This window comes from Phytophthora sojae (assembly GCF_000149755.1).
Source record: "Phytophthora sojae unplaced genomic scaffold PHYSOscaffold_3, whole genome shotgun sequence".
Lineage (NCBI taxonomy): Eukaryota > Oomycota > Peronosporomycetes > Peronosporales > Peronosporaceae > Phytophthora > Phytophthora sojae.
Window position 1 is genome coordinate 9,361,137 of NW_009258117.1, and position 12,524 is coordinate 9,373,660.

Below are 12,524 nucleotides of genomic sequence, written 5' to 3' on the forward strand. Positions count from 1 at the left end.
AGCGCGCGTAGAACCCCCCGGAGGGCTTTAAATCAATCGATAAAGCTCGCTCACTCTGTCGTCTCCACTGTATCTCTCTTCTACTGCAGGCGGAGCCTCCGATACGCGAGGATTTCCCGCCCATGGACCAAAGAGGGGGCGACCCGCCCGGCCCCCCGCCCATGAACGCGCCGTATCCGGACCAGCGGCCGCCGTACGGGCGTGACGACTTCCGCGGCCGGTGCGTATAAATTATGGCGTCCGTCGGTTGTCGTATTCTTCTACTTTATAGAGCTTGTAAAGCTAACGTTTTACCTGTTAATTCGTAGCCACCGCAGTGACAGTCGCGACAACTACGACATGCGGTTCCGCGGACCTCCGCGCGGCCGCAGCCGCAGCCGCAGCCCCCCGCGCCGCGGCAGGGATTGGGACTCGGGCCCGCGCTTCGAGGAGGGTCCTCCGCGCCGTGACGCGCGCCCGTCGTCGTCGCTGCCCGAGCCGCTCGTGTCGTACAAGGTGTGGATGATGCGGCAGACGGACGAGGTGTCGCCCGAGGTCTACCAGCAGCGCTACGAGGAGTACAAGAAGAAGCACGTGCAGCGCGTGCTGCGCGCCTTCTTCGAGCTGCACAAGCGCGAGGAGTGGCTGCAGGAGCGCTACTCGCCGGCGCTGCGCCACCGCGTGGAGAAGCAGAAGACCACGCAGCAGATCAACGAGGCCAAGCAGTTCGGCGAGCGCGTTCGCTCCGGCGCCGCCAAGATCTGTCTGGACGAGCAGCCGCCCGTGGTGAACGGCGTCAACCCGCTGGGCGAGGACTTCGCCAATGATCTCGAGAACAGCGCGCGCGTGCTGTATGTGCGCCGCGTGCCCTGCGCGTGCCCTGTGGCTACGCTCAGCGAGACGATCAAGAAGGCGGTGCGTGTGCTTAGATGCTGGAAGGAGGACGATGAAGTAGTAGTGGACTGATGAGGCTTTTTGTTTTTCTTAGGGAGGACCGTTCGTGCACCTGTACCTGTCGGACCCGGTGAAGAAGAGCGCGTTCGACTTTGACCGCTCGGCGTACATCATCTACGAGAGTGCGGCCGCTGCGAGTGACGCCATGCCCAAGATCCACAACACTTTCGTGGAGGACGGCAACCTGTTCCCGCCGTTCCGTCTGCAGGTGTCTCCGCACCGCGCTCGTGCACCGCTCAAGACGCCGTCGTACTTGTCGGTGCCTGAGCGTCTGACCGCGGACTTTAAGCAGGCTACCGCTCTGGCCAAGGCGCTGGACGATCGTTTGTTCCACGGAGCCGAGGAAAAGCTTGCACGTTTTGGAGTTGAAGCGCTGCTGGCGTCGGAGGAGGTGGCACAAAATTACTCGACTGATAAGCAGAAGCTGGACGTAGTCGTGGCCTACTTGCGCCGCGTGCACCACTATATTTATTATGCCGGTGTGCAGTGCCTCGACATGGGTGACATCATGCATGCTCACCCTGCGCTCTTCTGCCGCCCACCGCCGTCGGCACGCGACATTGAGGAAGAGAAGGCTCGCCAGGAAGCTGCTGCCAACACTGCGAAGCCGGAGGAAGATGCCTCGACTGAGGAAAACAAGGACGATGCTGCGAACACTGAAGCCGGAGACAAGGAGGCTACAACCGCAGGCGAGACCGCGAAGGCCATCGGCGGATGGGCTGCAGCGTTGGATGAAAAGGTGCAGGCGTACTTGAAGGAGCTGGCGCCGGATGTTGTGGAGGCGAAGCGAGCGAAGGACCGTGCGCTGGTCGACGAGATTGAGACGCGCGAGGAGGCTGCGCTGGAAAGCACCTACTCGAACTACGGCGAGAAGGCCAGCGACGACGGTAAGCACCGTTGCCGACTGTGCACGAAACTCTTCAAGGCCATGGACTTCGTGAAGAAGCACATCCGCAACAAGCACCCGGAGCTGGTGGTGGATAAGGTTGCCGAAGTGGGCGAGAGCTACATGTGGGAACAGTACCGCGAAGACGAGCAGCACCCGATGCCTCCTCTCGAGACCAGCAATAATGCCCCTGGAGGTGCCGTTCTCGGAGGTCGTGCAGGCTCCAACGGTGGCCGCAATGGCGGCGGATACCGTGGACGACCCGACCGAGACTTCAACGGAGGTGGTGGCGGCCGCGGCTTCTACCGCGATGATGGCTACCGAGGTCGCGGCCCACCGCGTGACGACCGCATGCGGAGAGGTTCCTTTGACCGCCCGCCGCGCTCACCTCGGTACAATGGCGGCGGTGGCTATGGCCGCTCTCCCTCTCGTGGACCTCCATCCGGCCCACCGCGCGTTCCAGACAGCGAGCTGCCTGTGGACCCTCGCCAAGTGTCTACGTCGTACCGCGACCTGGACAACCTGCAGGACACCAAGGTGGAGCTGAGTTTCGACGCGCTGGACAGCTTGCCGCCTCCCAAGAAGAAAACTAAGGTGTGATACCATTGTGCGATTTCCACCGACTTCAGGGCAGATACCTGTTGCAGAGCTGCCGCAGCTCGCCAAGTGCTGTAACAAGAGAGGGGGGGACATACTACAGAAACCAAGTACCGTCGAAAGTGGCGACTAAATGAGGCAGCATGCAGAATCAGTCTATGGCGCAGCAGTCGAACGTAGTGCGAGCAACGGGGGAAGACAGTCTCTTCCCAGTTCCGCCGGCGCTGGCTACGGAGGTAAGCTGCTGCGATTTTGCATTTTGGAAAAGCTTTGTTGTATGTGAGAGACAAATAAAAACGACCAAAACAAACTTCTCACAAACTCACTCACTCCCAGGCGCTCTGCGTGCTAACCGCTTGTGCTGGTTTCTTGTGTCTTGCCCATGATCAGCTCCGTCGTCGTCAAGAGCGCGCCCTCGGCCGCTAAAGTTGCTTCGATGCGGCTGACTACATCGCGAAGTAGTGACCTCACCGCCCCCGAGTCCATCCTCTCAAGCAGTGGCGCGAGCTTGAACTGTGCAAAGCCAATTGAGGACGGCGCCTTCTTCACCGATAGCGACGACACCTTCGCCGTGAGGTCATCGACGACTTCCCAAGAGTCAGCAACTTCTTCGTTTTCTTTTGGGGCTGGCGGCGGGGGCGGCGGATGACGCTGTGCTTGGATTTTCATGGCGTTGCAGAGTCGTTCAGCGAGTTCACCTTCGCCTTCACTTTCTGGATCAGCGAGGTGCATCCAGCGTGCCAGCTCCTCCAGCGGGAATCGATCCTGCTTGCCGAATCCCTTGTTCATCATACGCAAGCCCCGATCCCAGACCTTCGGTAGGTGACGCAACGCCGCGGCTTGTTCCAGGAGCGACATGGCTCCAAACTCGGCGAAAAACGCGCGGAAATCGTCCGTCTGAAGCGCCACGAACGCGCGCAATGCACGCTGCACTATCGGCAGCTTCCGCAGCTTGGGCGACAGCTTGAGCAGCATCCACGCCACGTCTTGCGGCTCGTCCGCATGCAGCAGCAGGTCGTACGCCACAAACTCCCCCGCGTCTTTCAGCTCGGGGACGTCTTCATGGTCGAACCCAGCCAGCTCGTGCAAGCCGTAGAGCGCCTGCAGCTGCGACAGCGCCGACGCGAGCTGCTCGTCGTTGAGCTTGTCGCTCCAGTCCTGCTGCGTCTTGACGCCGTCCAACAACTGCACGGAGCGCAGCCCCGCCAACAGATAGAACCGTGCAGCCTGCTGCAGCGCCGTCACCAGCGTGCCGTCCTCAACTCTCTGTCCAAGACACAACGACAACATAAAGTCAGCCGATGTCCTCCAGTGTCCATCATCTGTCCTCAAGCCTGCCCACCTGCACGGTAAAGTCCTGTCGGACGCTGCGAACTCGGTCGTTAACGAAGTGATACACGGCCAGGAACTCCGCAGAGCGCGCAGACCCGCGCTGCTCGTAGGCGTCGAAGCCGCTGCTGGGCCAGGGCAGCACAGCCGTGAACAGGTGGCGCAGTGTGCGCAGCAGCACGGAGGGCGGCCTCAGCTCCGATGGGCCCCACACGTCGCGGCCGGCAGCAGCTCTTCGGTATTTCTTCACGGGCTCGAGGCGCTGACCACCGGCGGCTGACGACGGACGCTCGAAGCGACTGAGCTCTTGGGTGCGCGCGCGGTCCGCGGCCTCCTTCGGGGGACACAGAGCTGCACATGCACCGCGGATCGGCTCCTGGTTGAGTGGGGCAGGGGCGGGTGGCGGCGCGCGTGCAGTGGGGGCAGAGCTGCCATTGCCACTACCATTGCCGCGGCCTCTCCCTCTACCTCGCCCTCGACCGCGACGATCGCGGGGAGGACGACGCCCCTGGAAGTCCCCGCGCGTCATTATTGGGGAGTATATAAGGGCTATATTTGTTCAGAGAAGTGTAGCCATAACAAGGACACTGTAGCCATGTGCCACGAAGAGACGCAAACAAATGACAACCAAAGCAACACCAATGGAGATAGGTATACTGGCTGCTTAAAACCCCTCTTACACTAGAGAAGAAGCTAACGCTTCGTTTTGTGTCTCGTCACGCGGCATTCCACCAACCGTTTGGACGCGGGGTGATCGCAATCTCCAGCAGGTCCTCCTGCCTGAGGAATGAACAGGTCCGCAACAGGCAGCATCTCGTCCGCACCCCCACGCTGATGACGCATGGGGTGGAGCTCAATCGACCGAGCTCTGCCTCGGCATAGCACGCATCCTCAATGCGCTCGTTGTTGCTGCGTAGAACGTCACGAGCACCTCGCCTTGGGTCGCGCCCTCACAGTCGCTCATCTTCAGGCTGTTTCCTCGTTGGATGGAATCTGTTGCTCTTTGTTTTCTTGACATCGGACAACATCGCTAGCTGCAGAGTTGACTAGCAGCGAAGTTGTCCAAGCACTTCAACATGCCCCATTGAAATTCTCGTTGAAAAGCTACACTTTTACGAGACCACCGACCAAGCTCTATTCATCGGCGGTGTATACATTCCCTCTACCCAGGCATCTTGCGCAAATTATGTGTCAATGTTTCATTGACGCCTAGCAGGGAAAAAGTCAGAACAAAATACCGTGTATAGGACCAAGACCGACGAGGCTGCCAAGACCAAAGAAGCTGCCAAGGCCAGCGTTGTGAAGGAAGCTGCAGCGCAAAAGGTGGACAACTGGTTGAAGGAGGGACAACTAGGCCGCCCCACATTTCACGTCTGGTTACACCTGGGATTGAACAAGTTGGGCTCACGCTTTAGACGGAAGAAGTACAACACCTATATCAGCTATGCGACCAAGTATGACGACGTGCTTTTCCAGCGCTTCAAGAACAAGGAGCCCTTCATGAACATCGTCAGTCCGTATCGCGGCGAGACCAAGGCGTTGATTCGTGTTTGAATTGCGGAGAAAAGACCGCTTTCCTACGTCAGGAAGAGGCTGGGCGTGGGAGGCAGAGCTTACTCGAAGGATGACCCAGCGTTCAAGGACTTCGAGCTGTACGTATCGTTGCTGAAGAAAGCAAACTGAAGTAGGTCTCTCGCAGTGGAAAGGAGAGACTGTAGCCAAGAGTGACTGAAGCACAGCCCAATGCGAGCGAGTTGCAAGTGTTTTTGAATTGCCGAGTTTGCACTCGGGAGTATGGAGTTGCAAGTTGCAAGTTGCAACACCACAAGTAGTGCAGTACCAGATTCCCAAGAATCGCGTTCGAAGCCTAGCCTCGTGATTCGCACGTTATGTGGAATTCCGTGAAAGAGCAAAGTACGCCTGCATTGACAAAAAACATGATGCCAGACGCAACTGCCAGTAAGGACGCCGAGAGTACCTCGTATGTGGTTCGTATCCGACGTACCGCGATTACAAGGGCGATGATGATGACCCATTTTAAAACGAACTTGATCACGTGGTTTCCAGTGCCGTCAAGGCTCCGCACGAGCTAGCAAAAAAAGGAAAGAAAGGGAGTTATCAGCACGTTTAGGTGGGCGGTGATCGCTTCAATTAATGATAATACACCGTGGACGCACCTGGTTGTTCAGCTTGAAGCACGTCACGGACTCGGCGAGGATGAGTTTCTTCGTCTTCTCGTCGTGCGGGACAGCGTTGATCTTGTCCTTGACCGTATCACGAAGGGACTAGCACACAGGTCCAGCAGACATAATCGCTCACCAACCAAACTCGTCGCATAGCCATCGAATTCAAGTTACCTTGTTGCTCTTGACGTCAAAGGCAAACGCATTGAGCCCCTCTCCCTCTGGCGGCTTGAAGCTCTTCTTGACCAGCTTTTTGATCATCATACCACCCGCGAGCATGGCCATGTACATGTGGTAACAGTACGGCAGCACCAACAGCGGGTCCTATAGCGCGTAGTGCGTTTCGTCGCCAGCGCGAAGAGATAAATAACCATCACTAGTCCGCATGAACAACTCTCCCTTCGTGCTACCTTTTTGCCCAGCTCCTGCAGATGCCTGTAGCGAGACAATACCAGATCATTAAATCTATGAACACCCGCTATAGGCAACTAGATATCGACGCACTTGACGTAGTCGTGCACAGCTTGTGGCGGTTGGTACTTGGCAGTCCAGTCTTCGCCGAGATAGAACTTGAGGTCCTTGGCAATGCCGTCAGCCTGCACACTTGATCAGTACATTTGTTGCAACAACTACAGAAGAAGGTCATAACAATTACCCTGGCAATCTCGCCCAAGATCTCGTTGAGTCCACTGAACGCCTCGTGCTCCTTGTGCGTCTCGATGGCCGCCTCCAGCTGCGCGTAGACGTAGTCTATCGACACCAACACCAGTATAAAATTTAACAACCTCCAGCCTCATCCGTATAAAAGATAAGAGTCCTTCTAGCACGCACAAAACCGCATCAGCGCTTGACCGTACAGCGTCTTATCCGTCAGCGCCACCACCAGCTTCAGGTTCACCAAACTGAAGCAGCAAACCACCAATAAAATTTAAGAGTCCTCGCGCAAAAAGCTACTACGAGTGCAGCGACCTACTGGTCTGAGACGCTGTGGATCTCCCGCGTCGCCGCGCGCATTTGCTCCGTGAGGGGTGGCGGCGTCTCCATCTTCGCTCCTCAGGTTCTTCAATGCGGTCTCTTACAACTTACACGCCTTCCATTGGTCAAAAGTTGTCCCATACAAATACCAAGTAAAGCGCCGCCACGTACGTCACTTCACAATTTATCGCCAATCCACCATGGGCTCGTCGGAAGATGCCGCTGCCTCTAAGCCTGCTGCCGACGCTCCGCCAGCCCAAGAGGCGACACCCGACAAGGACCAAGAGACCAAGATGCTGATGCACGACGTGAGTCCCTCCCCAGCTCGAAACTCGCAGAATTCGCAAAGTTACTGCCCTCTAAAGTTTACGCCCCCTGATTCCTCGCTTAATCTGTAGGAACGCTCCTGCATCTTCGAGACGCGCATCGAGCGCGCAGATCTGTGCCGCCAACGAGGCTCCGCGCAGTTCAAAGCTGGCGACATTGCAGGAGCTGTGACGTGGTACGAGCGCGCACTTTACCACGTGGACTTTGACGAGGGCACGTGGCATTTCGAGGTACAGTTCGCAGCAAAGGACCCCATTAATTAACCGTGGAGAGCTGGCAACTCGCACTTACTGTGGTCATTGCGTGGCAGTTTACCAAGAAGAACCGAGCGGATGTGAACGTGGTGCGGCTGCCGGTGTATCTGAACCTGGCGGCGTGCTTTTTGGCCCAAGGAGCGCCTAAAACTGGGGAGAAAGACGACGAGTTGCTGGCCAAAGTGGTGGAGAACGCGAACTTGGCGCTGGCGATCGACCCGGAAAACGACAAGGCGTTGTACCGTGGAGGAAAGGCGCTGCTGCTGACGGGAGACCTGGACGGAGCTAAGGAGAAACTGAGTAAGGCGGCGAAGCACCACCCGACGGATCGGAATATCAGAGAGACCATGGCGACGTTGAAGGAGAAGCTGGCGGAGCAGAAGCAGGAGGAGAAGGAGCGTTGGGGTGGACGACTGCTGGATGAGAAGGAGGTTGCGGGTGAGAGCAAGGGCATCGGCAAGGCGCAACAGCAACAGCGGCAACTGAAGAAGCCAAGTGAATCGAATGCGCTGTGGATGTTCGCCATTGTGCTGATCGGCATCGCGCTGGCGCTTGGCCAGCTCAGTTTCGTGGAGTAAACGTGGTTCAAGGCGGTTCAATTGATTTTATTGACGCGGGTTAATACAGTTCCTGCAGTTTGGCACAAGGCGCATCTCTAGGCATACTCGAAGAGCTTGACGGTGTACAGGTACTTGTCATCGCACTCACGGTGTGGGCGCCAGTAGGTGTAGTAGCCGTTGGCCTTGACGCGAGTGCAGCGAATGAAGCCATTGTGCCAGCGCTCCGGCTCGCCGTACGTCTCCATATACTCCTTGATGTCGCGCCATCCGGTCTGCTGCACGCGGAACGCCTCCTCCGCCTCGGGGCTCCACTCCTTTGGACGACAGCATCGCGTGGCTTTGGTGCTTGTGATCACAGGGTGCAATTGAGGTTGCGCGTGGTTGTTGTTGCCTGATGAGTACTCTTCGTCCATCTTGAACTGGGTGTTCAGACTGCGCACCGTGGAGCTCCGCGAGGCGCCTCGGGACGAAAGAGTCGAACGCCTCAAAGACGTCGCATTGATCGACAGCACCTCCATTGCGTTAGGCTGACGCTGCTACTTACTGCCTTGGGCGTCTTGGTGTCTGTGCTCGGCCAGTACACAATGTGTGAATGGGAATGGAGAACGTCTGCGAGATAAAGGCTGGCAAGTATTTCGGGGCGTGGGCAGATCCCAAGTCTTCTTCGAATAGCTTTCATCTCCTTGGAAAGCAGAGTCGACGTGGCGTTGGTGGCAACGGCGCTGCATTTCTCGATAACAATAGCTTACAGCATGTACTCGGTCCAACCGTCCTCTCCTTCCGCTTGGCGAATCTCCAGGGCTTCACCTGCTGGTGGCTCATTGGTTACAGGGGTTCGAGATACAGGGCGGGATGCCGTTGCGACTGCCGCTTGTGCAGCCTCATCAAGACCCAGACCGTTGTAGGAGATTCGTGAAGTATTCTTTTGTGCGAGGCGAGGCTTGCGGCGGTGGATGGATCGACGGCGGAAGACAGCGGTCGTCTGCGCCTTACTGGCTTCTTCCACCGCTTGTCGCCGCTTCTCGTAGCCCTGGGGGTCCAAGTGCCTCCAGCGTCTCGCAAGCTGCGAGTCCGTGCGATCCGCAAGCTCCGTCGTTAAACGCGACCACAGTCTGGGAGCGTCGACGCCCCATTCGCGCACTCGTGCGAGGATAATCTGGTCCTCTTGCTTGGTGAACTTGCGGAACGACAGGTCCGGGTTCAGACACGTCGCGTATCGATCGCGTACAGCTGGCTGCGTCCGCCCAGGAAGATGGTGGCAGATATCATTCCACGCTACCTCGTCCAGATTAAACTCGCTGTCTTTGGCCACGTACGCACGCAGTGCCAGCAGCAAGCGTCTGTCCTCAATGATCGAGAACTTGCCTCGTCGAAGTCCTGGAGCCAGCGTAAGCTGCCACCGGTGACGGATCTGCTCGGGTACACGCCCATCCAGCAAGTCTGCAATCACGTTCCACTTCTCGCCAAACACGGGGACCGCTTCCTTCAGCACCTTGTCTTCCTCGGGGGTAAAGCCCGACTTGACATTGTCCGCACGCAGCGCCGTCTGATACCGGGCGAGGCAGTGCACCGCCGGTCTGCCCGGAATCGGCATGCGTTTGGCGATCTCCTCCCACTGGTTCACCAGCTTGGGGTCCTCCTCCCCGGAGGCCATACGCCGCAACGCCGCGTCCTCCTGCTTGGTCCAGGCGCCCAGCCGCAGCTTGGGCGAGTCGTGTAGCTCGTACCACAACTTGCAGGCGAAGCCCGAGCGTTCGATCGGCAGCTGCCTCGACTTCCTCGTCTTCTGCCAGGCTTGGATCCCGTTCCACGCCTGCAGCGGGATGTACCCACGGGGGCGCGTCATGAAGTAATCCTCGACGAAATCCTTCAGCACCTTCCGCTCTTTGGGCGAGAAAATGGTGGCGGGCGTCGCGATGAACGCCTCGTGGCTCTGGGCGCGCAGGAACTCCATGTCGGCATTGGGCGGCGGCTCTGAGAGGCTCTGGAGCACCGCCCTCTCTAGTTCTTGGTCGTTTTCAGCCGTGATTGCGCGCTGCTTGGGCTTCTTCTTGGGCCTCCCGACCTTCCGCGGGGCGTCCTCCTCGTCCGTGAAGAAGGACGGCTGCGGGCGGATGAACGAGCGCGGCACGCCGCCGATCTGCTTGCGGCGGGAGCGCGGGTCCCGCTCGTAGCAGCTGAGAGCGGTTCCCATTGGCCGCGAGCGCGGCAGCAGCGCGTCCATCGCCTGCTGAGCTCTGCGCAGAGCCATCCGCCGCCGGATCGACTGCGTTTGGGACAGGAGCTTGGCCTCCGCGTCCGCCAGCGACCGCTCCAGAGCCTGAAGTTCGGATACGAGCGCGCGGTTGGCCTCGAGTGCCTCGGCGATGGCCTCCGCCGAGCCCGGCCGAGCACCGCAACTCGGCGCCATTGATGTGAGGCCCATTGCGGAATTGTCGCCCGTACTAATAACCTATGTCAGTGGTTCAGGTTGCTGAGCCACACAACTTGAGCCACCTCGCAACCCGGATTTGTATCGGGGGTGGCGCAGGTTGGGTCGGCAACCACGGACCGGCGTGAAGTTACTGAAAAACCGACATTGTTTACTACGCGCTAACTTGTATCAAGCGCCCAGTATGTAAAACAATCCTTGCATTTTCGCAAAGATCTATGGCGGTTTTCGAGTGCTATTGCTGTCGCGTGATTCGGCTCTCCTTTTCAGCGGCTAACGGCACAACATACCCTCGATTTAGAATACCTTCCCTGCGGCTAACGGCACAATATCCCTCTGAATTCTTATCCAGCGGTGTTGTGCCAATAGTTGAAGGTATAACTAGCGGAGCATCATGGTCGCTGCGCTCATGTTGCTTTTAGGGGTCGACCCCCAAAACTATGCTGACCACAGAGTTTTGGACGACGTCCCCACTTGAGGAATTTGAGTACAAAGCCGCTTGCAAATTCTAGCGCTTTATTTCCCCTTTCACGCTCCCCGATTTGCTGGCTATTTTGCAAACAACATAAGTACCATTCATACGTTGTTATTAACGGTAGACTGATACACCTGACCTGTGGTTCAGATGCCAGAACACTTGTATTTTACTTACTTAGGTAAGTGTAATAGCAGAATGTGCACACTGGCACAACGAAAGGTGAATAAGGGGTTATCTTTCGATGTTTCAATTTCGTGGTGTGTTCATTTTCAGAGTGAAAATACGAGCGAATTATTCCAGTAACCTTTCGCGATCCATGTTGAAATTCTTCCTCCAGATGTCATCTACACCCAGTCGCAATGACCAATGTTGCTGCCGCGACTATGACATGCACGGCTGTTCAAAGCTGTTAGTCTGCACGCGTAGGTAGATATCCTCATGCACGTTGAGCGCAATAAGGAAACATATATAATGAACGATAGCTAGCTCAAAATAATGTAGTTGAGCCCGATATCGTACCATCACACATGCATGTAGGGTATCAAAGCAGAGCTGTGACGCCCGAGATCGACCCAACAGAACTGTAATTGAGTGGGCTAATGCATTTGCTTATCGAACATCTTTTCATGAGCAACGCAATGAATGAATTAACGCAGACTAGAAAGGAGCAAATAATCGGCGCCTTTAGCGTGCAGGAAGGACTTGGAGCTGTGCTCAAATCAGACAGCGAGTACCCGTCTTGGGCACCAACGTTCTCCTGAAAAGCACCAAATAATTTCGTGCAAAACACCAACAAATCTGTAAAAATACCAACTACTCTTGCGTTTCACCAACCAATATATCCCGGAAGAACACCAACTCATTCCGTCAAATCACCCACCTAAGCCTAAACGAGGTTCGGCATCAAGACGCTGCCGTGCGCACGAATACCGGCGGTTACGGCAACGGCCGCTCCGCGGAGCCTCGTACCTGCGGCCGCATGGCGTGCTGGACTTGGCCAAGCTGCCCAAGAACTTCGACTAGCGCAACGTCGACAACACCAACAACATGACCATCTCGCGCAACCTGCACATCCCGCACTATTAAAGCTCATTCTGGTCCTTCGGTAAGCACATACACACCTTGAAGCTGATCGGATCGTTCCTCCAATGTATCATTCCTCTCTAATTATGTTATTATTCTTTTGTTATTGTTTATTGCTCTGCAATGGCGACTTCGGCGGTGGCGGACCCATCATGATCGCTCAGGAGCGCCACCTGGGCAACAAGCCGTCGATGGAGGTGCTGAGTGGTGGTGCTGTCTCCGTAGGTCATCCTCAACTGCGAAAAGAAGAACAACGGGCACCATGACGGCGAGACCTGGAGGCCTACCGCTACATTGAGAAGAATGGCGAGCCCGAAGAGAGATGCCAGTCGTACGCAAGAGCTGCTGCAGAAGACGTACGATAAGTACTACGTGTCCGATTACGGCACGACGCTGGGCGAGCAGCAGAAGACGGCTGCGAGTCTGTTGTTGGACGACCTGGACGCACCTGAACGGTAAGCTGACGTGCACGTCGTTCCGCGCGCCGA

The 12,524-nt window shown here is 57.0% G+C and overlaps 7 protein-coding genes across 7 annotated transcripts; 3 read left to right on the forward strand and 4 right to left on the reverse strand.

Annotated features, from left to right (window-relative positions):
• Window positions 1–161: 161 nt before the first annotated feature.
• Window positions 162–2,419, forward strand: PHYSODRAFT_496101 (hypothetical protein; the record flags this gene model as incomplete). The annotated part of the gene is made up of 3 exons (XM_009526755.1): window positions 162–220; window positions 309–894; window positions 968–2,419. 3 exons carry the CDS (start codon window positions 162–164, stop codon window positions 2,417–2,419), a joined length of 2,097 nt encoding a protein of 698 aa, XP_009525050.1.
• A 345-nt stretch (window positions 2,420–2,764) lies between these two features.
• Window positions 2,765–3,706, reverse strand: PHYSODRAFT_492993 (hypothetical protein; the record flags this gene model as incomplete). Its single annotated transcript, XM_009526756.1, has 1 exon — window positions 2,765–3,706. One exon carries the CDS (start codon window positions 3,704–3,706, stop codon window positions 2,765–2,767), a length of 942 nt encoding a protein of 313 aa, XP_009525051.1.
• Window positions 3,707–3,758: 52 nt separating this feature from the next.
• On the reverse strand, window positions 3,759–4,130 carry PHYSODRAFT_386131 (hypothetical protein; the record flags this gene model as incomplete). The annotated part of the gene is made up of 1 exon (XM_009526757.1): window positions 3,759–4,130. A coding segment is annotated over one exon (372 nt), but the record flags the coding sequence as incomplete, so codon positions are not given.
• A 2,646-nt stretch (window positions 4,131–6,776) lies between these two features.
• Window positions 6,777–8,062, forward strand: PHYSODRAFT_360243 (hypothetical protein; the record flags this gene model as incomplete). Its single annotated transcript, XM_009526758.1, has 3 exons — window positions 6,777–7,211; window positions 7,302–7,460; window positions 7,502–8,062. The coding sequence occupies exons 1-3, from the start codon at window positions 7,104–7,106 to the stop codon at window positions 8,060–8,062; spliced, it is 828 nt and encodes a 275-aa protein (XP_009525053.1). The 5' UTR covers window positions 6,777–7,103.
• Window positions 8,063–8,070: 8 nt separating this feature from the next.
• PHYSODRAFT_354455 (hypothetical protein) lies at window positions 8,071–8,644 on the reverse strand. Its single transcript, XM_009526759.1, has one exon. The coding sequence runs from the start codon at window positions 8,560–8,562 to the stop codon at window positions 8,140–8,142; it is 423 nt and encodes a 140-aa protein (XP_009525054.1). The 5' UTR covers window positions 8,563–8,644; the 3' UTR covers window positions 8,071–8,139.
• Window positions 8,645–8,789: 145 nt separating this feature from the next.
• Window positions 8,790–10,268, reverse strand: PHYSODRAFT_492523 (hypothetical protein; the record flags this gene model as incomplete). The annotated part of the gene is made up of 1 exon (XM_009526760.1): window positions 8,790–10,268. One exon carries the CDS (start codon window positions 10,266–10,268, stop codon window positions 8,790–8,792), a length of 1,479 nt encoding a protein of 492 aa, XP_009525055.1.
• Window positions 10,269–12,188: 1,920 nt separating this feature from the next.
• PHYSODRAFT_330156 (hypothetical protein) lies at window positions 12,189–12,495 on the forward strand (the record flags this gene model as incomplete). Its single annotated transcript, XM_009526761.1, has 2 exons — window positions 12,189–12,233; window positions 12,262–12,495. The coding sequence occupies 2 exons, from the start codon at window positions 12,189–12,191 to the stop codon at window positions 12,493–12,495; spliced, it is 279 nt and encodes a 92-aa protein (XP_009525056.1).
• Between the last annotated feature and the right edge of the window lie 29 nt (window positions 12,496–12,524).

Excerpts from the sequence above, each read along its gene's own strand:
- PHYSODRAFT_354455 (XM_009526759.1), bottom strand. The coding sequence starts at position 8,562 with ATGGAGGTGCTGTCGATCAATGCGACGTCTTTGAGGCGTTCGACTCTT.